A 23,391-nucleotide genomic window follows, 5' to 3' on the forward strand; every position below is an offset into this window, starting at 1 on the left:
CCTTTTTCTAGGCTCGATACCATAGTGACCTTGCGCTTCATTACTGATCTGATGTCGGAATTAGAAGACTTTTCGCCGACAAATTCTTGCGGCCACTACTGCAATGGGTGTTGACAAAAAATTCGTGAATCTAGCTACTTTCGTGTACGAACAATGCTGACGAGTGTTTCTTACCTGATTGAACTAAGGTTGTGGTACCATGAAGGCTACAAAATCAGGTTTCTTGACTGTTCTCGGTCCTTGGCGCCGGAATTCATTGGCGCCAGATGACCTATGAGCTGAAGGCAGTGCTGGATAACGCAACCCTGTCCAGCTGCAGTCCCGATATATCCTCTTTTAGATGTTGTCTCCCTCTTGAGTTTGTACTTTATTCCCGTCTTCAGTCCCTAATAACTGGACCCGTGGTTTGAATAGGTCGCTTATCGATATTGGCTGAAGATGATGCCTAGCTTGCGGAGCCTTCAACTAAATTCAAGGATACATTGTGCAGTATCGCACGCTGTCTCACAACACGCAAATATTTTGACACGAGGAAGTGTGACACTAATTCGGGCGAGTCATTGGTCGGCACTGCAGTTGTCCCTTTAGAACCAGTCGGATGAGTGTCGGTTCTAATGAGTCTTGTCACGGCACTTTGCCATGTTTGCTGTTGTTGGAAGCACTGCTTAGTTGATATTTTCTCATATTTATATATCTAATGCTAACCAGTAACCACTGCCGATTGTATCGGTGGTGATGATGATGATGATGATGAGTCCTGCACTCAATGTGCGCCAATGGTCTATGTCCCCAAAACGCCCGCCCAATGCACCACTAAGTGGGAAATACAAACCTCAATTAAGCCCTCCCTTCGTCCCAGTCCGACCACCGCCGGACTGCCTCGTCCACGGTCTCGATACCCTTGCGTGTTGCATCGACCTCAAACCACTCCTTGTGCGCTTTGCCGCAAGATTCGCAGTTTCCTTTGTCGCTGACCCGAAGTCCGGCACCCGCAAGCTCGATATGGATCAAGCGCTCCACTTTGTGACTATGCGGCATCTTTCGTGGTGTGGAGGGCGTGGTGCTCGATACATAGGGATAGTACCGAATGAGGGAAATATTAAAACCGCACTGGCGCGTCCACTCGTTCAGGCGTCGTTGAACATTGTTTGCCCGTCCGATTTTGAGCAGCATTGTCTTGGAGGTGCCGTCTCCCTGGCCCGCATAAGACTGCAACACGTCGCTTGTCCGTCTTTGCCGTCCGCTCCCGCGTGCAGGCGGAGGCGAAAGCAGGTCCCGGGCAGCTTCGACCGGTGGAGTCTTCGGCTGAGACTCGGGGGTAAGCCAGAATATGTAGATGTAGCCGGCCTCGTCTTGCTGTGATATCGGCTTCGCGAGCTCGGCCATGAGCTGCGATGCCGTCTGAGGCGAAGCGTGCGGCGGGATAAGCGAAAGATACTGCGACGTTTGCGACATGGCAGAGGAGCGTCTAGAGGAGTTGCCAACGCTTGGTCGCGGCCCGGCCGAGGATGGCGCGAGAAACTGGCCAGATGGTAACTTGGCGGAACCTCCTACTGCCGCCGGCGCAGATTGTAAGGGCTTAGGTTTCGGCCTCGCAGGCCTTTCCTCCTCAAAGGTTGGGATTGTGAAGCAACAGCAAAACGTGGACTGCTTCTTCTTCCGCCTCGGAGGCTTCTCCAAGTTCCCCGATGCAGTCTGGGTGATCTTGTCGCCGGCGTGGCCATTGCTTCCACTGCTTGAGGTCCTTCCATCTTTTCCAGACTTCTTCTTCTTCTTCTGCTGCGCCTCTACTATTCCCAGTCTATCGAATAGGGTATCCAAGCTTTCCCGTTGTTCGAGGATTGGAGTCGTGTTCGTCCTCGGGCCAGGGCTGGACTGAGCAGACAAGCTCGCCTGATCTTTGTGTTGCCAGCAGTAGGATTCGGGATCGGCAGGATCATCAACGCGGAGCTGCTGCTTCTTGGGCACCTGCATGTGCGACGAGGCTGGCGAAGCAGACGGGGAGGCAGCGAGTGGACGCCGACAGGGGCGTCCGCTCCCGGTGACGCCTCGACATGTCGTGTCTGGGTTCTTAGAGTCGGAACGTGCAATCAGTGACTCGGGGGTGTTGGGTATAAATGGCATTGTTATAGTTCAAGATTGTTCCCGGATTCTTAGCTCGTATGGTTTTTGTAGAAACGAATGTTTATAGCGAATGTCAACTAACAAGCATAACGAAGGATGCAGTGTTTACAATCAAGTTTAGATGAGAGAGACTCGGAATCCAGGAACAATCTATAGAAAATAACGTTAGGTCTGAGTATCCATAAGTCACAGCCGTTGAGTGGAATCCACGCATCCACAGCCAGCGTGATTCCCTGTTGCGTTTCGGATCGTGGATAACTCGACGTCAGTCAAGCGTTTATTGGAGGGGGTTGGGCTCCATGTCATGAGGTCCTCACTTCTCACTCGAGAAGCGCGACGAGTCCAAGGCTGCGGCTGTGGAGATGGCCGCTGCTGCGGACTGTGGCTTGGCATTCAGCCACAGAGCTTGTCTCCGACTCGCCCCTACATGCCTGATGCATGCATATCGTAAGTGACTGTGCAGCGTTGTATCTACCAATCAAGTCACAAGTACGTACCGTAACAATATACGCTCGTCTGTACTCGTCTTCGTTGCCCATCTAGTAGACCGTGGCATTTGTGAGAACGAGACAAAACTCTTTGATAATAATGCCGTGGATATGCAAACATCCGTCACACCACGCCAATCTGAGGCATAATCCCTGCAAATATATTACATTGGGGATGGTGGACAATCACGCTAAATACCACCCTGAGCTATCTATTATCCAGTGCCAAGTTCGCTACAATGAGCCAGTGATGAAGATCGTGTTCTTTGTTCCTAAAATTACTCCATATGACTGAAACGTGACTGTACAAAACGCAGAGGGAATCCATTGCATGTGTATCTGAACGAGGATCAGACCTATCCCAGTTGTTTTTCAGAAAGACCATTCAGTGAATACTGATGATTTAATTAAGTGGTATGGTATATCTATAAAAATCACAACTTTTGATGGTATAAAACATCACCCCAAATGCCCACATGCTAAATCAGATCGACGCCTTCGCTGTGCATCCAATGCGTAGAGTAAAAAACCAAACAGGAATCAATTCTATCCCAGATCACCAGTCCAAATACCGTTAGACTTTCGAGGCTCTAGACTTCGGCCTCACAGCAAAATCCTCGTCCTTGGTGTTAACTCTGTCAACATCATAAGGATTGCTTTCATATCTCCGCAGCGTGTGGCTTTGCACACGCGCTAGCGAGGATCTTCTGGTAGAGTGTCCAGCAGCCGATTGAGATGGCGTGAGAGTGTTCTCCGAACCTTCGTGCTCCTCCTCCTCATCGTCGCTACCGGAAGTTGGGCCCTGGTAGTTTGCTTCATCCTGCTCCTCTTGCTTGAGCTTGCGCATGAACGCTTCAGACTCCGCGGCGTAGTGACATCTCTGGCGGATGGCCGGACCATACTTGTAGAAGAGGAATGGGAAGGGCACGCAGATCAGAGCCAAGAAAGCCGGAATCGTCGAAGCCCAGTGAATACCGAGGTCTTTGTACATGTAGGTGGTGAAAAGTGGGAAGGCAGCTCCGAAAAGAGAACGAAGGACGGCGTTAGCTGCCAGGACGGAGGCGGCGAAGATTGTATAGGAGTCGATGAGGTAGTTTAGGATACTGAGGAATACTAGCACCATGCCGAATCCGAAGGGCACACCTGCGGCAATACTAGCCATCCAGTGAATGGAAGGGTAGTTGGTCCACGCGAACCAGAACAGTCCGATGGGAAGTGCAATAGAGCCGATCATGGCAGGTGGGAGACGGGCCTCAGGAGGTGCGAAACCGTTGTGCTTTTGCTCGGTCTTGATGTAGCGCTTGTTGTCGAAGATGCTGTAGGTGACAGAGAAGACCATGCCCACCATAATTCCAAGGAAGGCGAGTCCACCAATACCCTGACTCCAGCCTCTGTACTGCTGGTAAACAATGGGGAAGGCAGCGAAAAGCATATATAGCGTTCCGTAGATGATGGCCATGTAGATGGACAGCAACAGCACGATCGGCTCTCTGAAAAGCAGGATCCATGGGCGTGACAAGGCAGTCTTGAGCGATTGTCCTAGAGTAACCTTGCCACGATCAGCATCAATCTTGCTAACGTAGTGCTTGCCGGTAAGCTGCGACATCTTTGCGGCACGTTTGCGCAGAAGCACGGGTGCGTAGGTCTCGGGCACGAAGAGCGTGCCGACGATCCAGAAGAGACCCGAGAAAGCTGCAAGGAAACCCATGACCCATCGCCAACCTGCGGATTCTCCCAGAAAACCACCAATGATAGGGCCGAGAACTGGTCCCAGGAAAGGAGCGGCGGCAAAAAGACTTGTTGCTAGGCCACGCTCGGCCGCTGAGAACATATCTGCAATGACGCCTCCCGCATTGGTCAGAGGTGAAGAGCCGAAAGCGCCAGCAAAGAATCGCAGGATGATGAGGGACCACGAATTCTGAGCACCGGCACAGCCAGCGTTGAAAGCAGTCAAGGCTGCATACGTCACAAAGAAAAGGATTTGTCGGCCGAATACCTCACTCAGCGGCGCCCACAAAAGCGGGCCAACCGCGAAACCAACAACGAAAAGCGATACACCCAGCACCGATAATTCTTGGCTGATGCCGAACTCCATGATAATTTGTTTCAGTCCACCGGTGTACGCAGAGGACACCAGAGCGACTGCGAGTGTCGCGAGGGCCACAACGAAGGTGATGGACCACTTTGTACCCGCACTGAAGTTTTGAGGGTTTCTCTCGTCGCCTGGAATCCATATCACCGTGTATGGGTCCTCAGCTGTGCCTGAGCCAGGGTAAGGATGGTTCATAACTGATTCCGTGATTCCAGCCTGGTCGACAACCTTTCTCCAGAATGGGATTCGGGTTGGGAGCGAGTGCTCGACTGCCCCCCTCTCGCCCGACTTCTCGTCGGCCATGTTGATACGGTTTGGTTGGATTCGCCGGCTTAGATGAATATAGTCAGTTGTCGTTGAAAACTGTTGGTCTATTAAACAGATGGTATAGACAGAATCGAAAGAGACAATCCTTGCGATCGCTAGATTAGTGATTAGAAATATCGAGATATGGAAACTCTACAAGGAAAAGGGTTGCGCCAGGGGCCTTGAGGTATAATATACCACGGTCTACGGGATTCAAAACTGCTGAGCAATCAGGCGATTTCACAAAAATCTGAATCAGCCCAGCACGATAAAAGCGAATCCGACGGGATCGGGGAAGATAGCATAATGGCACCGACCCTTTTCCCATTTTGGGCACTTTAAGATGCAACCATTACGGGTCCGGACTTTAGAATTTGTGAAATTTTGGTGAAAACGTCCGTTTGAACGCCAGTGCGCGACGTCATCACCCCGGTTTATGGGTCCTCCGGCCTGCACGTTTATGAAAATTATACAGGTCGGCCCCACGCTTATCAGCTAAGGGCGGCTGCTAAGTCCAGCCTGCCGAGGCTCCTCGGTTGACGCGCCTTCAAGATCATTTATTTAAAATTGTAATCCACAAACGAAAAAAAAAAAAAAAAAACCGCCGCTGTGTAATTAGTCACTGCTGGGCTGGTTGAGTACAACTTCATTGGTGATGAGATGTTCAAGTATTTCAAGGTCCTCAAGCAGCATCTTGTATATCAAGACTACTGAAGACGAAGCATTCCCCAAGAAGTGTGATCATGCACGAACACGAGGCCCGCACTGTCTTGAATCGGCGCTGGAGTTTAAGGCCGGTCTAACTATGTAGAGCGCACCCCTGATGACGCTTCAGCCCGACTAGACTAACGTCAGACGGCATGCAACTGCGAACCCGAACTCCGTCCCAATCTCCTGGGCTTATTGGAATTGTTCTCGAACCGACACTATTATTCGACGATACCGAGGGTTCGGGATGATTCATAAGCACTCAATTCTAGACTCGCTAGGCAAACCCAAGTTTCGGCCCTCAATCTTGGCACCAGGCACACGACTGCTTGAATGGAGCTTACGGTCGGGTTTGCCATGCTTCGCGGGAGGACCGCAGAACCGTGGAGATAAGATTAGATCCGTTGTGCCCTGCGTGATCGGCTCAGACTCCCCAAGTCCGGGAGATCGCCAGACTAGGTAGCCATAAATCGTTGATGGCTTTGTTCAGTGCTGAAGGAAGTCAAATTGAAGCCAGACGATTGTCGAACGCGTATGTGTACTGTTTAGCTGATTTGTGAGACGAGCCGAGGTTGTAACATGGCTCTTGTTGTGTCGAGTTTTAGATTGTTGACAACTTACTTGCCATATCCGTCTTGTACTTTGTTGAGGCGGTTCGAAGCGCAAATAGACGCGGCCCATGCGAGCTATCATTTACCCGTTTCAATGAAGGAGTATAAAGAGGGTAGGTGACACCAATGGCCTGGCTAAGCAGTGACGACTATACACATACCTAAGGTTAGCATTGAAAGTATGCTGCATACTTTCGCGAGGACGAATCAGGCCTGGGTATTATCTACCAAGCACCTGAATCAGGTGTTCTCTTCACGCGAGGTAGCATAAGGTTTAGCGGCACTGTAGGCCAGCCACCCGCGCAACGGTTACGCTGCAGGCTGATCGGCTGAGACCTGCCCTGTCCGAGATCGCCTCATAGCATCTGACCTTCCGTCTTGAATCTAGCTCGCCCAGAGCTGTTTCCGATGGGATGAAGTTCATAATCCCGACTGGGCAAGTGCCGTACAGCTAAATGTGGCGGCAACTGTCGTGATCACTAGAGATCTACAGTCCACGGTAACCTCGTAACGGCTTTTCAAAATCAACCACTGCCGGCGCGTAGCATTGCAGAACTCAGCAGATCATTGCGGCAACCACTGAACGTTACATCAGCAGTTGCTCCTCAGTCCCGGTGCTCTATAGGTACGTTATCCTCCCAATTAACCTGAGAAGACTTGGTCCGTCTTCACTGCCGCAAGTCGGATCACCAGTATAGCGTATCAACACCAATAATGGTTCGCCACGGAATCACGGCGAGTCTGCTCTCGCTGCCACTGCTCGCCCAGGCTGTTCAGCTAGGTCTTGGCTCACTTCCTGTGCCCGCCAGTCAACTACGCAAGCAGGTAAGTACTGTAGGCATTATTACATGACTCCCAGGTTGCATGCTAATCGGCTACAGGCGGAAGCACACAACACTTTCTCTGTAGAAGAGGCCCAGATCGCCGCAACGTACCCTGCTTATACCCTCTCCACGCCGATCGACCATTTTCACAATGACTCTCGATATGAGCCTCATTCGGACGGCTTCTACAACATGCGATATTGGTTCGATGCAAGATACTACAAGCCGGGCGGGCCGGTCATTGTGCTAGCTGGTGGTGAAACATCTGGCACTGGTCGTTTGCCTTTCATTCAGAAAGGAGTAGTGGCCCAGATAGCCAATGCGACAAACGGCATCGGTGTCGTTCTGGAGCACAGATACTACGGAACCAGCTGGCCTGTCAATGATACACGCACCGAGAGTATGCGATTTCTGTCTACCGACCAAGCATTAGCAGATGCTGTCTACTTTGCGCAGAATGGGAAGTTCCCAGGTTTGGAGAGCTATGACATCAACCCAAACAACACTGCTTACATCGCATACGGTGGCTCCTACGCCGGAGCTTTCGTTGCTATTCTTCGGAAGCTGTATCCTGATGTGTACTTCGGATCCATTGCTTCGTCTGCCGTTACCGAAGCTATCTACGATTACTGGCAGTATTTCGAGGCTGCCCGCATTTATGGCCCCACGGCCGGGATAGAGGCTACTCAGAAGGTAACCAACGTGGTCGATAACATTCTCATTGGCAAGAACGGCACCGAATACCCTCAGAAATTGAAGGAGGTCTTCGGTCTCGGCGGCGTGACAAAGGATGCAGATTTCGCCAGTACCTTGACCAATGGTCTGGGGTACCTGCAATCATATAACTGGGATCCTACTCAGAGTTCAAGCGAGTTCTTCAGATATGCTGCCATTGTTGGCAATGACAGTGTGGTCTATGCTAGTACCGAATCCTTGCGATCTACTGTCACGGAGCTCATCGAAGCTGGTGGTTGGGGCAACGAGACCGAGAAGCTGTCCAATCACTTCTTAAATTTCATCGGCTATGTTCGAGAGTCTTCAGTGGCTAGCTGCACGGAAGCTGACCAGAATGTGTGTTTCGGCACAAGTGATCCAGAGCTGTATACTTCGACCGATGCTTCTCAGACTTGGAAGTCCTGGCCTTACCAATACTGCACAGAGTGGGGATATCTGACTACTGGCAGCGGTGTGCCGGCTGGCCAGCTACCGCTGATCTCGCGAACGATTGACATTGCATACAATGCACAGATCTGTGTTGAGGCCTTCAACATCACGACCCCGTCGGATGTCGAGATTATCAACAAGCATGGCGGGTTCAGCCTAAGTTACCCTCGTCTCGCGTTTATTGACGGAGAGTGGGACCCATGGCGTGCAGCAACACCTCATGCTATAGGGTTAGAGCGCCCTGACACAATCAGTGAACCTTTCCGTTTAATCTCTGGAGGTGTCCACCACTGGGATGAAAATGGGTTGTTTCCTAACGAGACAACGGCTCAGCTACCACCGCCGTCGGTAAAGGAAAACCAACAGTACGAAGTGGAGTTCGTTACAGCGTGGCTCAAGGATTGGGAGACAGAGAAGAGTACGAGCCTCGGGCAGCCTTGATTTGATCCCTCACGGCGCACGACGATGAACACAGCTCGATTAAACTTACTAACATGATTTACAGGTATAGGTATGGTCAGGGATCAGGTGCAGGGATCGGGTCACACCCTGTACAAACAGAGCGAGCTATAAGCAGTAGTAGCCCAGTAACCTTAATTTCTTCACCTCCTAGGCCTTATTAAGATTCACTATTGGCAATACAATACACTACAAGTGCGTGTATGCAGCTACGAGCGTGCAGTAAAAACGAAGCAGTGGTGCGATATGCTTACGAAACAGAAATCCTTGCGTGCTGCTGTGATCTGTCAGTGAAGAAAGGCGATAGTGATCGACCACAATGTTGGTCTAGATACATGCTCGAGATTTCAGCTTCTGGGTTGGTACTTTGAAGGTTGCACGACCCTCTCGCATTTGCTACACCAACTTCCAAGGTCATGACGCACGTAAGGAAGTCTCTTTTCTCAACTGTCGGCATGTCGGAGGCCATGGCGCTACTAGCATAGCATTAGCTTGCTGAAGCTTGAGCTTATAATGATGTTCCAGAGTCTTGGCAGCTGCCAGGAGTGCGAATACCGCGAGCGCATTGCATTTTACGAAGCTCCATTTTCTTGTGTCGCACAAGCAGGCGCGTCATGGTCGACGACTGCCTGCGTGAGTCTGACACCCCATTATGCACAACTGTGTGCTACTTCAAATCTAAACTCACAACTCCCATCTCAGTTGCTCTAGACTCCTGTTTCCATCCAATTCGCAGCACAGATTTTGGGTGAGACCGAGCCAGTCATGCTAGGCTAGTGGAGAGTTTCTAGGTTAGCCCAACTCCGCTGATAGATGCAAGCAGAATGAAACTTGTGGCTTACCAAGTCCGGGTTTCGTAGAGTATCTGGGACCCGAACGGCACTTCAACAGCCCTAGGGTCAGCACTAGCTGAGCTGATCGACGCTCTCATGTTGGGGGCTTTAATGCGACCCGCTAGCTCGCAAGCTACCGTCATTGTTCGGGAGCCTCGAAGTCCCCGAGCCCGCCTATAACGCATTCACGACTTCCCGCTGCAATGTTATGGAAATGAATCCGAGCCCGGCGGATGAGGCTTAGGATTGAGTTTCTGTTAGGCTTACGTAGTGGCTAATTGGGCTGTGAAGAAGGAGAAAGAAGAAGAAAAGGAAGAGAAAAAAAAAGCATATTAAACTCTTGCACCTGCATCCGCTTTTGGCCATACCGTATCATCTCATTCAAACATCCGCACTCAGACCTCATCCCCCTTCACTGCAGAGAGGTTGACCAATAACACTTCAACATGTCGACACGCAGGAGTAGCGACGGTCACACACTGGACCATAGTCCCAGTTCAACTGAAGTCGATAGCACAGAAGACCTACAAAGAGTCACATCGATAATTCCAGGAGAAGAGCGAGCAGAACTTCACAGATTGGCCAGTTCACTCTCGAGGCGCCAATCAGATGCAGGACGACCGGGCACTCGGAGAGCCTCAACAGGTTTAGACCGAATAACAAGCATAGCTGAGAACGACCCAAGACTACAACCAGACTCCAAAGACTTTGACCTCTCGAGATGGCTCAAAAGGGTTCTCCACGAATTACAATCGGAGGGAGTCGAGCTCAAGCGCACAGGCATTGCATACCAAAACCTAAATGTCACCGGAACAGCTTCAGCCCTACAGCTCCAAGACACTATCGGTAGCATGGTGACAGCGCCTTTGCGACCCGGCGAGATGTTTAGTGGTGGCAGAAAAGAACCGAAGAAGATCTTACAGAACTTTGATGGCCTGGTCAAGAGCGGAGAACTTCTCATTGTGCTCGGCCGACCAGGTTCAGGTTGCAGCACGCTACTAAAGACAATGACCGGACAGCTTTATGGCCTATCTGTGGATGAGAAATCCATGCTTAGTTATGACGGTATCTCCCAAAAGGTCATGATGAAGGAATTCAAGGGAGAGACTCCTTACAACCAAGAAGTACGTATCGAAACTTCAGATTCACCATCAATACGATGCTAACTGTGCCTAATGTAGGTTGACAAGCATTTCCCACATCTCACCGTTGGCCAGACCATGGAATTCGCTGCACAGGCACGCATGGGATCCAACCGTCCCGGCGACATGTCACGAGAAGAAAGAGCCAAGCTTGCTGCTTCAGTTGTCATGGCTGTCTGTGGTCTGAGCCACACCTATAACACAAAAGTAGGAAACGACTTTGTACGTGGCGTGTCAGGTGGTGAAAGAAAGCGAGTCAGTATTGCAGAGATGATTTTAGCTGGTTCACCTTTGGCTGCATGGGATAACAGGTGGGTAACTTTCGATAAGTTGTTTGTATTATTACATGCTAATGGTGTACAGTACGCGAGGTCTAGATGCAGCAACTGCCCTCAAGTTCGTCGAGACATTGCGACTTGGTGCCGACTTGTGCGATTCGACCGCTGCGGTAGCCATCTACCAAGCAAGTCAGGCTATCTATGACCTCTTCGATAAAGCTACTGTCCTATACGAAGGGCGGCAGATTTATTTCGGTCCTGCAAAAGACGCCAGGGCTTTCTTCGAGCGACAGGGCTGGATGTGCCCTCCACGACAGACAACCGGCGACTTTCTCACCTCGGTCACCAATGCATCGGAGAGAACAGCACGTCCCGGAATGGAAAACAAGGTGCCACGAACACCAGATGAATTTGAGCGCTACTGGCGTCAGTCTCCGGAGTTTCAGTTCCTGCAGAAACAGATTGCACACTATCAACAGGCAAATCCTATGGATAAGAGTGGTCAAAGCCTTGCAACACTCCGCCAGCAGAAGAACGCAGCTCAAGCCAAGCACGTCCGCCCAAAATCACCATACATTATCAGTGTCCCTATGCAAATCCGTCTTAATACCAAGCGAGCTTATCAGCGGATTTGGGGTGACAGGTCCGCGCTCATGACAACCATGGTGTCTCAAGTCATCACTGCCCTTATTGTTGGCTCTGTGTTTTATGGCACTCCGGATGCATCAGCCGGCTTTCAGTCTAAGGCGTCGGCCTTGTTCTTAGCAGTTCTAATCAACGGCCTTACGGCTATTTCTGAAATCAGCGGCTTGTATGACCAAAGACCTATTGTCGAGAAGCATGCATCGTACGCCTTCTACCACCCTTCAACGGAAGCTATAGCTGGTATTGTGTCCGACATTCCCATCAAATTCTTCCAGGCCGTGTTTTTCAACATCATCTTCTATTTCATGGTTGGGCTACGTCGTGAGCCCGCTCAATTTTTCCTCTACTTCTTGATCACCTATATGTAAGTATCAGACACGATCCCATGTCGCACGCTATAAGGACAAACTGACCTGACTATGACTATTAGTGAAACCTTTGCCATGGCCGCCATTTTCAGGACAATGGCAGCTGTCACAAAAACGGCTTCGCAAGCACTGGCTCTCAGTGGTGTTCTCATTCTCGCGCTCGTCATTTATACAGGCTTCACTATCTCGGTACCGCTGATGCATCCATGGTTCTCCTGGATTCGGTTCATCAACCCGCTCTTCTGGGGGTTTGAAATTCTAATGGCCAACGAGTTCCACGGCAGACAATTTACTTGTTCGAGTATTGTACCAGGATATTCACCCCCTGTCGGCGACTCCTGGATTTGTTCTGTTGTTGGTGCCGTAGCTGGACAGGACTATGTCAGTGGAGATGCTTACATCGCTGCTAACTACCAGTATTACTATTCAAATGTTTGGCGCAACTTCGGTATCATCTTGGCGTTCCTCGTCGTCTTCATGGCAATCTACTTTGTCGCGTCGGAACTCAACTCCACCACGACCAGCACCGCAGAAGCCCTTGTGTATCAGCGTGGCCATGTGCCCGCCCACCTCATGAAAGCCAACGGCGCGGTCGATGAGGAAGCAGCCGCAGCACCCGAGACCAAAGAAGAGACTGGCGCTGGTGATATGAGGGCAATCGAGCCTCAGACAGATATCTTCACGTGGCAAGATGTAGTATACGATATCGAGATCAAAGGCGAACCCCGACGACTATTAGATCATGTTTCTGGCTGGGTGAAACCCGGAACTCTTACGGCTCTAATGGGTGTGTCGGGTGCCGGAAAGACGACTTTGCTTGATGTTCTGGCGCAGAGAACAACTATGGGTGTCATCACTGGTGGTATGTTTGTCAACGGAAACCCCCTCGACGCCGGATTCCAGAGAAGTACCGGATACGTACAGCAGCAGGATCTCCATCTCCAAACAGCAACCGTTCGTGAAAGTCTACGCTTCAGCGCCATGCTTCGTCAACCTAAATCTGTTAGCAAGCAAGAGAAGTTTGACTATGTTGAGGAAGTCATCAAGTTGCTCAACATGGAGTCTTTCGCAAATGCCGTGGTCGGTGTTCCTGGCGAAGGTTTGAACGTGGAGCAGCGCAAACTCCTTACGATTGGCGTTGAGCTTGCAGCCAAACCAAAGCTACTTCTCTTCCTCGATGAGCCTACAAGTGGACTCGACTCTCAAAGTTCGTGGGCTATCTGCTCATTCCTGCGTAAGCTTGCAGATGCAGGCCAGGCCGTGTTGTGTACGGTGCATCAACCCAGCGCTCTCCTGTTTCAGCAATTCGATCGCCTGCTTTTCTTGGCAAGGGGCGGAAAGACTGTGTACTTCGGAGATATTGGGGAGAACTCCAAAACCCTGTTGGACTACTTCGAGACCAATGGAGCCAGGAAGTGCGATGATGAAGAGAATCCCGCTGAATATATGCTGGAAATCGTCAACAAGTTTCAAGCTAGTCACGGCCGAGACTGGCACTCGGCTTGGAAAGACAGCACTGAAGCCCAAGCTGTACAAGCAGAAATCGGTCGAATCCATGATGAAAAGAAGAACGAGGCTGCCGCTGGTGGTGCAGACGCGGCAGGCCATAGCGAGTTCGCCATGTCGTTCATGACACAACTTTCCGAGGTTACTGGTCGTGTATTCCAACAATACTGGCGAACTCCAAGCTATATCGCCTCCAAGTTCTTCCTCGCCATCGCGGCCGGTCTCTTCGTTGGTTTCTCTTTCTACAAAGCTAGCACCACTCTGGCAGGCATGCAGACGGTTGTGTTCGCCTCTTTCATGCTTACAACAATCTTCAGTTCCGTGGTACAGGGTATCCAACCCGTGTTCGTCACTCAACGGTCCCTCTATGAAGTCCGAGAACGTCCATCGAAGGCATACTCCTGGCAGGTGTTCCTCATTGCCAACATCATCGTCGAAATTCCGTGGCAGGTACTTATGGGTGTGCTTACCTGGGCTTGTTTCTACTACCCGGTCGCCGGAATTCAGAGCGCTGAGAGACAGGGTCTTACTCTTCTGTTCTGTATCCAGCTGTTCGTCTACGCGGCCACATTCGCTCAGATGACGGTTGCTGCACTCCGCGACGCGCAAACGGCCGGAGCCATCGTCACCTTGTTGACAATGATGAGCTTGATTTTCTGTGGTGCCCTACAGGCCCCGCAAGCTCTCCCGGGCTTCTGGATCTTCATGTACCGCGTCTCACCATTCACCTATTGGATCGACGGTATGATTTCAACTCAGCTACACGGCCGCCAGGTCACGTGTTCCGCCACAGAGACGTCCGTGTTCGATCCGCCCTCAGGCCAGACCTGTGGTCAATACCTCGCCGAGTATCTCACACAGGCGCCAGGAACATTACAGAACCCAGACGCCACCTCGCAGTGCCAGTACTGCTCTATCTCGGTCGCCGACCAGTTCCTAGTCGGCAATGGCATGTCCTGGGAACACAGGTGGCGCAATTTCGGCATCATGTGGGCCTTTGTGATTTTCAATGTTTTTATTGCTGTCTTGACATATTATCTCTTCCGCGTGCATCGTTGGAACGCTGGCGCGTTCTCGTTCAAGAAGAATGGCAAGGGCAAGGGCAAGGGCAAGACTGGAGAGGAGCCTCAACAAAAGAGCTAAGGATTTGCATGTCACCATTTAGCGATCTGTTAATATTTTGCGTTATATAATGTTAATGATATAGAACTGTTTACCAAATCGGAGTTAATTTAGACTCTCAACATTCCTCAAACCTGTAACTTAACCGCTGTACATTGTATCCTGTCGACATTCAATCGGCAATCGGATAGTTCTAGGTTAGTTCACTCTTCATGCAGACCTGTCAATGTTTAACTCATTTCGCAACATTATGGATTTGTACGTTGGAACATGACTGTTCTTCAATTCATCCATGTCGCCCACTACTCGTCTGCACGGTATAACGTTGGCTGCTTGATGTTGATGGTGTATGCGTGCTCCAGATTCAGGAACACGTCCCGGTGAAATTTCTGGCCACTTGTCTAGAACCACTCAAACAACTGGGGTTGCCCTGTCCGGCGTTCCAGGCTTATGATCTTCTGCCATTTCACGTCCAGCCGCATGGTACTCCCGGATGAGTGAACAAGGGTTTTGTTCTAGATACCGATGTTCATATAGTGCGGGGCAGATGATTCTGTTGGTTGCGAGTATGTGTTAGAGCAATCAAGACTGTTGTAGTTGACCCGGCTTTCGGCATCAATTGTTCTGAATATTTTGCCGCGGTAGTACCAACCCATCTCCTGAGGCCATTCCTCGGCGTCATCCTCGATTAGCATTACTTGTTCAAACTTGCTGTCCTTCGCTTGTTTTTCGCTCTTTTCGACGACTTCTTCAGTAACATCTGTAGCCTCGTCGTAAAGAGTTCTGTATCAGTCCTCGGAGAGATTGGCACTAGACTAGCAGTATACCTGCCGACCTTGAACTTGAAAGCACTGGGCCCCCAGTCGATTTCTCGTCTCAACTACCCTGTCTGGCGGTTGTAGATATGAAGTGGTTATGTCGGCTCGAACCAGTCGATTGGACACCACTTGTCAAACGGTATAAGTAACGCAAATCTGCAGGGTCGCGTCCGGTAGGCTGCGAACAAAACTAACTGGCCGAAATATGTGGTAAGTTGCTCAGCAAGTTTATTCGTTCGTATCATTGCGAGTTTATGGCTGTGGTACGCATCCCCTCACCTTCAATATTTCCAAACACCCAACTAGTATAGACAGAATAACACAAAAATACAAGAAGCATGCAAGAATATACAATACCGGGGGTTCCCAAGTGGTCACCGACCTAGCGCAAAGGGGTCACTTGCTCCGCAGCTTGCAACACAGAAACGTGTAACTTATACGCCGCGCAATAGAGGGAGGTACAAACCCGTTTCATCCGGCAATATATGTGTTCGTTGGATGATCGTTCTCACTTCGAAAGCCTTACCGTTTCTCTCATTTCCTCCAACAAATCACAACACGCAACAAATGCCAGCCAAGCGTCGGTGTTGAAATATACCTTGCGCCTCTCCCAGACCTTGGGATGGGAATTTAAACATCCTGTACTTCTGTGGCTTCACTGTTCTCGACATCTCCTGCTACTCCGTCGTATATATCCTTTCTGCACAGTATCATCACCTCTTCACACTTCATGGCCGGCGCCATCAAACAAGATATGGCGAATGCTATCACACGTATACGACTTGCTCGCTGTTTGTGCACGGCTATGCCCATGTCAGAGGCGATCTGTAACAGCTACGCACAAGCACCGCTGACGGCTCGAAATCCCCGAACCACACCTTAGCCCGGACTGAGGGAGACGAGACCGCGTCAGCCGTATGCAACACAGTCGGGGTAAATTGGTGTTCAGACTCAAGAGTTTAACAAAACAGCGTTCAGTTTGCATCCAATCTACCTACTGCCTATCCCCTATCTTGTAACCCTCTACATGCTGGGGGGATCGGCCTAGCAGTCCATGTCGGCCACGGTTTACTCCGCATCTAGGTGGCAGAAGGTTTAAGAACCACTAGCAGTGGGAAGTCAGTCATCGATTAGAGACATTACCCAGTCAATGAACTTGATGGAGACGCCAGGCTGAGTTGGTTTGCCCCTCGCTAATATCGCAACCTTGTGCATCCAACCACGAAAATTGTAGGTCGAAGTGCCTCAAGTGGCATTCGAGATCGTCGTCGAATCCAAAGCATGACCGCTGCCAACACCCTACAATCGACGGCCATAAGTACTTTGATGTATGATTTCAACAATCTCAAAAACACTTCAGCTGGAACGAAGCAGTCTATGCAATCCCAAGACCATGAGCTGGTGGAGAGGCCAGATGGGCGAATGCTGCCTTCATTAATTTGTTCCTTTTTCACCAACAGGTAGCTCAGTCATGAGATTTCTTCGTAACTGCCCCACCTGCTCCGACATTAAGATTCCTGACCTTATGACGTATTGTTCCATCCCGCCATTGCGCCGAATCGAATCTAGAAATCCTTGCATAGCCTCCTTCCTGTAACAACGTTAGTATAGACATTCCAACTGCTATAAACTGTCTTACTTGGAGCCAAAGAACCGTTTCTCCTCTTCAGAAATCCCAGGTCCATTGGGTCTTATTTCAGTGATGATCTGTGCTATCTTTTCTCTGATACCCACAGCCGTTAATGCATATTCATGCGCTATTAGGTCGTCTGCAACGCCACATAGGCTCAGAATTAGGGAGCAAATGACTCCGGTTCGGTCTTTCCCTAACGAGCAATGAATAAGGATCGGTTCAGGTTTGGACGAAGATTCTTGAGCCAGATGGGTCAAAATCTTCTCAAATGGTTGTAACGTATTGTTGGCTGAGGATGCTGAATTGAGTATATCCCAATAATATCTGATGAATCCCTGCGAGTAATTAGGGGTTGTACGAAGCGGACATGTCAATTACCTCACGTCATGTCCTTCTTTGCTCAAGTTGTAATCCCGTTGGCCGCGATGTCCGTCTGCGAAGTCGCTGTCCATGAAGACAGAGGCAGGAACTCTTGCCGCAGAATCCCACACCTTGATTGCCCCCCATCCCTTCTTCGTACTTTCCTCGATTTCGCGGTCTGAACGAAGATCGAATACTTTGGTGATTGCTAGTCCCCGTAACCGGGTGATGCCCTCCTCGGTAACTCCGGAAGGGTTGGCCGATCGATAAATTGTGGCATTGCAGATGAATTTGCCGGGCTGCCGAGCGATAGGATAGCCTCCAATATCTCGAAAATTTGGAACTCCTTCAATGTGAACAAATGGAGGACAAGGAAGACTTGGTTGAGATTGGGCCGGCATTCGCGAAGTTGTCTGAGACGACTGGTCTGGCTATTTCCGTAGCTGACGCCACGAATCTGATACAGGCGAAATTGAATAACACTATGTAACACCTCTGAAGTCTTGCAAAGATTGAATAGATTGAGTAGAACGATGGATTGGTACCTAGGACATACCGACAGTGCAAACTGCCATTGATATAGAAAGCCTTTTTTGGAAAAAGAAATGAATGTACCTCTGTTATTATTGTAAAGCAAACAGTCGCGAAATCCTTGTGAATATGTAACAGTGTGAGTAACGTAAACTGTCTTGAACTGACAAGGTTTACGGTTTTAAGAAAGCTTGTGCCGCAAACTGCCTCAAAGCTGTAAAAGACACCATTCCGAATCAGTACCGTAGTTAAAGAAATCAATTCACACATTGACGTAGGGAGGTAGACACCAAAAGGTATTGGGCTGTCCCACTTATGTCTTGGCGTGACACACAGCTGTTCGCAGCTGAGGCTAATCCTGGCCGCTCCGGCTTTTCAACTAACTTGAGAGCGCCTCAGCTGCTGCCAACGCCAAGATACAAGTATGGCAACTCCTCACATCTGACGACTGCCTCCGTATATAACGCCCTTAACGGCGAACGCGTTTTATCAAACATACGTTTTATTTCGTAATATGAACATTGCTAGAATGTCAATTATAGCGTTAAAGTTAGGCAACTTGAATTGACGTTTATTGTACGCTTTCTGCTAGGACGCCCGCATGGAATATTACACACATTCCACTAGAATTCGACGTCTTCTGCAGCTTATAAGCCGCCCAAACTATTCTAAAATACAAATCCAAAAATATAGCACTATTATCAAGTATCTAGGTTAGTCTATTTAAATATTGACTTTCAAATCTTTAAAAAAAAAATTTAGTTGTCAAAGTTCTATAATAGACAAGTAAGTAAACTTCGTAAGAATATATACAATTTTTCATACGGGCGTCCTACCAGCTGCCAGCTACCTACTACCTTTTGCGACTTCGGTCAAAATCCTCGCAGTGTAAGCATCGAGATCTAGACCTGGACCCAACAGCTTGATGTAGACTTGAATTGTAGACGACCAAGATACTTCGTGACTAAGAGAGACGTAATAAGGGAATTTCTTCGTGATTATATGATGAACCATGATCGACTTCACCTGGTACTGCTGACCACCATCCAAGGTGTGCAGTCAACTAGTACGATATCGTGATTGGCAGTTGCTCCGCCCAAGCGACACATGTTTTGTGTGGATAGACTAGGGTTCACCGGGTCGCTTCAAAAATGGAGCTGACAACGGCATCGGCATCGGGATGCAGATGGCCAGTAACATATTTCGTGCTCTCGACAGGTGAGGTTGATAGCGCGTTGCAAATAGTTGTATGATCGATAGTTCGAAGACCATCAAAATTAGCCATCAATAGCCGCCTCTTACCGACGATATCGGCCAGTCTTTCCCGGTACTTTTCCGGAACGAAACCGTCGATGTCGCCTTGTGGTTGCAGGTGCCTTCTCACCAACTGACGTTGATGTACTCAGCGCCTCTTAGGGTGCGCTCGGAAAAGCTCCAAAGCAGCTATGGCGGTACAATTCTCATGCACATTAGGCATATTATTCTAACTTAACTCACTAATTTGTTTTGCTAATGATGCACCTAATAAACAAGCCTTATTTAATTAATTTATGCGGCGTTTGGAAACTGCCTTTTGGCAGTTTTTCGCTGATTCGTGAAACGTACGGATCCGTAGCTTACATGTATCTACTCGGGCCGTAAGTGAATAATTGGAATCTGAATTCCTGCGGCCGAATGCACCCTTAGTCAAGAGGATTAACTGACAAAGCCTAATCAACAAGTTTTTAGGACCCAAGAAGCAGTGGTGACACCCCATTGCCTGGCGTCGTACAAAGACATATAGATCCTGCTCTGAAAATCGCAGGGGACGATACGAAGAATAACAAGAGAGGAAGTGAGTTATATGAGAGCCAGATTGCTAGCGGCCGATAATTGCTCTTCAAGATCAAGTAAATGTTCAGCTGTATGGGATTGTTCGCAGCGTTGTCTAATGGCAGCCTAGTCTAGGTAGGCGCCCCACATATAGTAAACCCATCGATCTTTCATACCTCCCAACAACTCTCCTCCACGGCCCTTCAACCAAACCACCTGACTTGACGCACATCACTGATCCACATGATTGATACAAATCAATCCAAATCAATCGCCAATCTATACTACTAGACGTCCAGAAGACAGCTAACAGGAAAGTATTTACTTACAGCTTGCAATGGCCAGCCATCAGGGTCTGTATTTGAGTAATTCCCTACCTACATTCCCAGTAGCTTGGCTGACTGGTCTACCAGGATTGATGGACTATGGCCTACCCACCAAAGTAATCGGTTGTAAACAACCTGGAATCCAGTACACCGAGCGCACGGCTGTGCGCGTTGTTGTTAAGAGCCCAAACAATCATGTGATTGTTATCAAAGTGAACAAGGGAAATTATTACAAGCTGCCAGGAGGTGGCGTGGAGGCCGGTGAAGACCACCAGCAGTCAGCCGAGCGCGAGGTGACAGAGGAGACTGGCTGCAGTGTTTCTGTTCAGGGTGCACCTGTCGCAACGACAGAGGAGTATCGGAATGATCTACACCAATTTTCGTACTGCTATATCGCGCATCTACTCAACGAGGCTGGAGCGCCAGCATTGACTGAAGACGAGTTGGCTGATGGACTCGTTCACGAGTGGATACACATCGACAAAGCTCTGGAACTGATGTCGCAAGCAGAGCCGACATCGGAACTGGGTCGCTTCATCAAAGAAAGGGATATTTTCTTGTTGCGAGAAGCTTTAAAGGCTGCGTAAGACTGGAGCTGAGGTATGAAATACTGAGTAAGACGTGAGTCGAAACAATACAGACTATCTCCTCGTAGACTGCCATTCAAACTAGTTCAATTTTGCACAAGGGTCAGAGAATGAGTTGACAACTATGTAAATCCAGTGTAGTGATAGAGGGTGCGAATGTTTGCTGTTTGTCAGAGTCGTGATGCTCTTTGAAGAATGGCAGTGGATTATGTTCCGCCCTCAGTCATCTCGGCAAATGACTTTGCAAGGCGGATGGTTTTGGTGCGCACATGACGCCACGTCATTAGTGACTGGGCGACTTGAGGCAACACGAGTATCAGCCACTCATGCTCACCAGTCGATGTAAGGTAACAGTGCATACTCTACTGTTTTGCATATTGATTTGGCCAAACGGTTCACAAGGCAGTGCACCGTCCATACACCAGGTCGTTGCGAACCATGCCAATCATGCGTTAGGATGTCGCGCCATCTTAATAACGTCAATCTTTTCCAGCAGTTGCTTCAGTCCAAACGAGCTCGTGGTAACCTAATTATGCAACCACAGATGATCCTATGGAAGATTCATTTCATATTTCAGATTGGGTCGATTTTCCTGAGACAATGAGCTTAATCCATTGGAAACTCAGTCTAGCCATACTGCCGCAAAACTCCATGATCATATCCGCAATGCCAGCCCGTATCGTCAGAACGACCAAGGTCATAAAAGCCAGTTGTCTCTTGGTCAATTTAAGAACAAGTATTCCAGTCGAAAACGACGTGCAGGAACCATAAGAACCAATGTAGAAAGTTTAGTGCACTCAGGACCTGAAGACTTTGGTAAGGATCCGGAACAAAGTACAATATCACCTGCCACCCATCATTGAAGTTAGGCGCGCAGTACCCGGCATGTAACACTTGTTGCTGCTTATAACGGCTCATAGTTCCGCGCTATCCGTCAATCAGCTGCTCATCTTGAGTTTCTACATATAAGCGCAGGAACACACATAAGGGTTATTAACACAGATCCTGATTTCAAAGGACACGTGCCACGAGTGCTTGGAAAGAGAGGACAACTAGACAGCCAGAAGCTCCATTCTTTTTGAGCAGCTCGAAAGGATGGAAGCTATATACAATGCAACTATCTCAAAGCTACGGTAGAGTTATGATCTTACTGTTCTGCAATACAAAAGCTTGAGTCTGATAAATTTGCTTAATATGGACCAGGACCTCATTTTGTCAGGTGCCATACGAAAGGCATCTCAAAGAGTCTTTGCAGCCAGGACAAGATAAAGAATCTCAACATATCCTACGAAACAGGTAAGTGCCTCTCCACGTCTACCACGGTAACTCTTGTCCGACTCTTACTCTCCTCAGGGCTTGCCGAATGCTTCGTAAAAGCTTACAAAGGATGCATATTCTGCTGGAAACCTGGAACACAGCAAATCATCAATATATGGCATGATTTTAAGCTTGTCGGACCGCAGTTGTGGTCGTTGCTGATGACGATACTCAGTGGTATCCCACTGTTTTGCTAACTTTCTTAGAGGCTTTTACAAGAAACGGCCGTCTTGGTGCGGTGTTCCCGGAAGTCAAATTGCAACCAGCTGACAAGAAATTCAACTTCTGGGAATTTATGGCGGCGATTCGTTGATTGGGCAACTGTGTTGACATCAGGACGTCGGTTCTCGTTGACGGAGGAATATTCTGTGCTAGCGGCACAACCGCAGCATACAGAGCGCATGTTGTGCAGGATCCGTGATTTCTCTCATATTTTCTTGATGAATACTTCATGAGATCAAAGCTGCATGCTAGTGATGATCAGTCTTTTAGCTTCTGGTTATGCCAGCAAGGATGGGATGTCGGCCTGGTCGAAAACGGCAGTCCCTACGGTTGCCATGTGAAGTCTACTCCAAGGCTCACCTGGCGTCACCTACCGCAGCTGGTCAGATGGTCCAGAAGTGACTGGATAGCCGACATCAATGGCTTGCTATTACACAGAACAATCTGGCGGTATGTAATTGTCAGGGTTCTCTTAGTGCTTGTGGGTTAATTTTCTAGACAGGCGATGCCCCTTCATTGCCCACAATGAGTTGGTGTGGTGCTTGGAAACATTCACACCTGCCTTTGAAGCGACTTACGTTGCAAAGCATCAGGAGTTGGGGTTTTTTTTAAGGTTGGCAGAGAACTCGGTTTGACAATGAGCTGTTATAGAAATCATGAGAAATTGCTTCTTTCACTGTTATCACCACCAGTCAACTGTCTCGCTACCTTCCTCATATTTTTCAAGACTGGAAGAGAATAACTTTGCTTCCCATCATCGCGATTTATTTCTGTCTATTAGAACTAGTGAAGTTATACGCGTTGCTCACAGTCGAATGTAAGTTGCCGTATGTCATCTCCTTCGGTTCTGAGTGTCCGTGTCATTCCCTTTAGCATTCCTTATAAATGTTTTAAGTCGATCAACCCTTTATAGAGCGAGTGGATTTAAGTACTATAAAAATGGTGACGGCTTAAGTCTAAGGCCACAATGTTAAAAGGCTATAAGGCTATCCCCTTAAAACTTCAAGTAGTCTTACAAAGTGGAACAGCGCTTATAAGGTACATTATCCAACTAGATACCGTAGAAATACATAAGGTTTTAAGAGACTATTACATATGGTGAAAAAAAAACAAGA

The 23,391-nt window shown here is 49.0% G+C and overlaps 6 protein-coding genes across 6 annotated transcripts; 3 read left to right on the top strand and 3 right to left on the bottom strand.

Annotated features, from left to right (window-relative positions):
* Positions 1-635: 635 nt before the first annotated feature.
* BKA67DRAFT_566931 (meiotically up-regulated gene 113-domain-containing protein) lies at positions 636-2,433 on the bottom strand. The gene has a single exon (XM_046102938.1). It carries the CDS (start codon positions 2,122-2,124, stop codon positions 838-840), a length of 1,287 nt encoding a protein of 428 aa, XP_045956852.1. The 5' UTR covers positions 2,125-2,433; the 3' UTR covers positions 636-837.
* A 333-nt stretch (positions 2,434-2,766) lies between these two features.
* BKA67DRAFT_566932 (putative MFS multidrug transporter) lies at positions 2,767-5,417 on the bottom strand. Its single transcript, XM_046102939.1, has one exon. The coding sequence runs from the start codon at positions 5,005-5,007 to the stop codon at positions 3,187-3,189; it is 1,821 nt and encodes a 606-aa protein (XP_045956853.1). The 5' UTR covers positions 5,008-5,417; the 3' UTR covers positions 2,767-3,186.
* Positions 5,418-7,043: 1,626 nt separating this feature from the next.
* On the top strand, positions 7,044-8,758 carry BKA67DRAFT_536310 (peptidase S28; the record flags this gene model as incomplete). The annotated part of the gene is made up of 2 exons (XM_046100138.1): positions 7,044-7,154; positions 7,211-8,758. The coding sequence occupies 2 exons, from the start codon at positions 7,044-7,046 to the stop codon at positions 8,756-8,758; spliced, it is 1,659 nt and encodes a 552-aa protein (XP_045956854.1).
* A 1,297-nt stretch (positions 8,759-10,055) lies between these two features.
* BKA67DRAFT_659277 (ABC-2 type transporter) lies at positions 10,056-14,691 on the top strand (the record flags this gene model as incomplete). The annotated part of the gene is made up of 4 exons (XM_046107417.1): positions 10,056-10,733; positions 10,791-11,062; positions 11,115-12,038; positions 12,105-14,691. 4 exons carry the CDS (start codon positions 10,056-10,058, stop codon positions 14,689-14,691), a joined length of 4,461 nt encoding a protein of 1,486 aa, XP_045956855.1.
* A 1,748-nt stretch (positions 14,692-16,439) lies between these two features.
* BKA67DRAFT_566937 (tyrosine phosphatase family-domain-containing protein) lies at positions 16,440-18,249 on the bottom strand. The gene is made up of 3 exons (XM_046102940.1): positions 17,505-18,249; positions 17,128-17,456; positions 16,440-17,079 (listed from the first exon to the last, which is right to left on the bottom strand). The coding sequence occupies exons 1-3, from the start codon at positions 17,880-17,882 to the stop codon at positions 16,923-16,925; spliced, it is 864 nt and encodes a 287-aa protein (XP_045956856.1). The 5' UTR covers positions 17,883-18,249; the 3' UTR covers positions 16,440-16,922.
* A 1,727-nt stretch (positions 18,250-19,976) lies between these two features.
* On the top strand, positions 19,977-20,831 carry BKA67DRAFT_566943 (NUDIX domain-containing protein). The gene is made up of 2 exons (XM_046102941.1): positions 19,977-20,177; positions 20,238-20,831. Exons 1-2 carry the CDS (start codon positions 20,162-20,164, stop codon positions 20,735-20,737), a joined length of 516 nt encoding a protein of 171 aa, XP_045956857.1. The 5' UTR covers positions 19,977-20,161; the 3' UTR covers positions 20,738-20,831.
* Positions 20,832-23,391: the final 2,560 nt, after the last annotated feature.

Source organism: Truncatella angustata (genome assembly GCF_020726525.1).
Source record: "Truncatella angustata strain MPI-SDFR-AT-0073 chromosome Unknown BKA67scaffold_5, whole genome shotgun sequence".
In the NCBI taxonomy this organism is placed as follows: domain Eukaryota; kingdom Fungi; phylum Ascomycota; class Sordariomycetes; order Amphisphaeriales; family Sporocadaceae; genus Truncatella; species Truncatella angustata.

Bases quoted from the DNA above. Each gene is read 5' to 3' on its own strand.
- BKA67DRAFT_566931 (XM_046102938.1), bottom strand. From the start codon at position 2,124: ATGCCATTTATACCCAACACCCCCGAGTCACTGATTGCACGTTCCGAC.
- BKA67DRAFT_566932 (XM_046102939.1), bottom strand. From the start codon at position 5,007: ATGGCCGACGAGAAGTCGGGCGAGAGGGGGGCAGTCGAGCACTCGCTC.
- BKA67DRAFT_566937 (XM_046102940.1), bottom strand. From the start codon at position 17,882: ATGCCGGCCCAATCTCAACCAAGTCTTCCTTGTCCTCCATTTGTTCAC. The intron at 17,457-17,504 runs GTGAGGTAATTG...AATTACTCGCAG, and splicing joins TGAGCAAAGAAGGACATGAC to GGATTCATCAGATATTATTG. The intron at 17,080-17,127 runs GTAAGACAGTTT...ACGTTGTTACAG, and splicing joins AAACGGTTCTTTGGCTCCAA to GAAGGAGGCTATGCAAGGAT.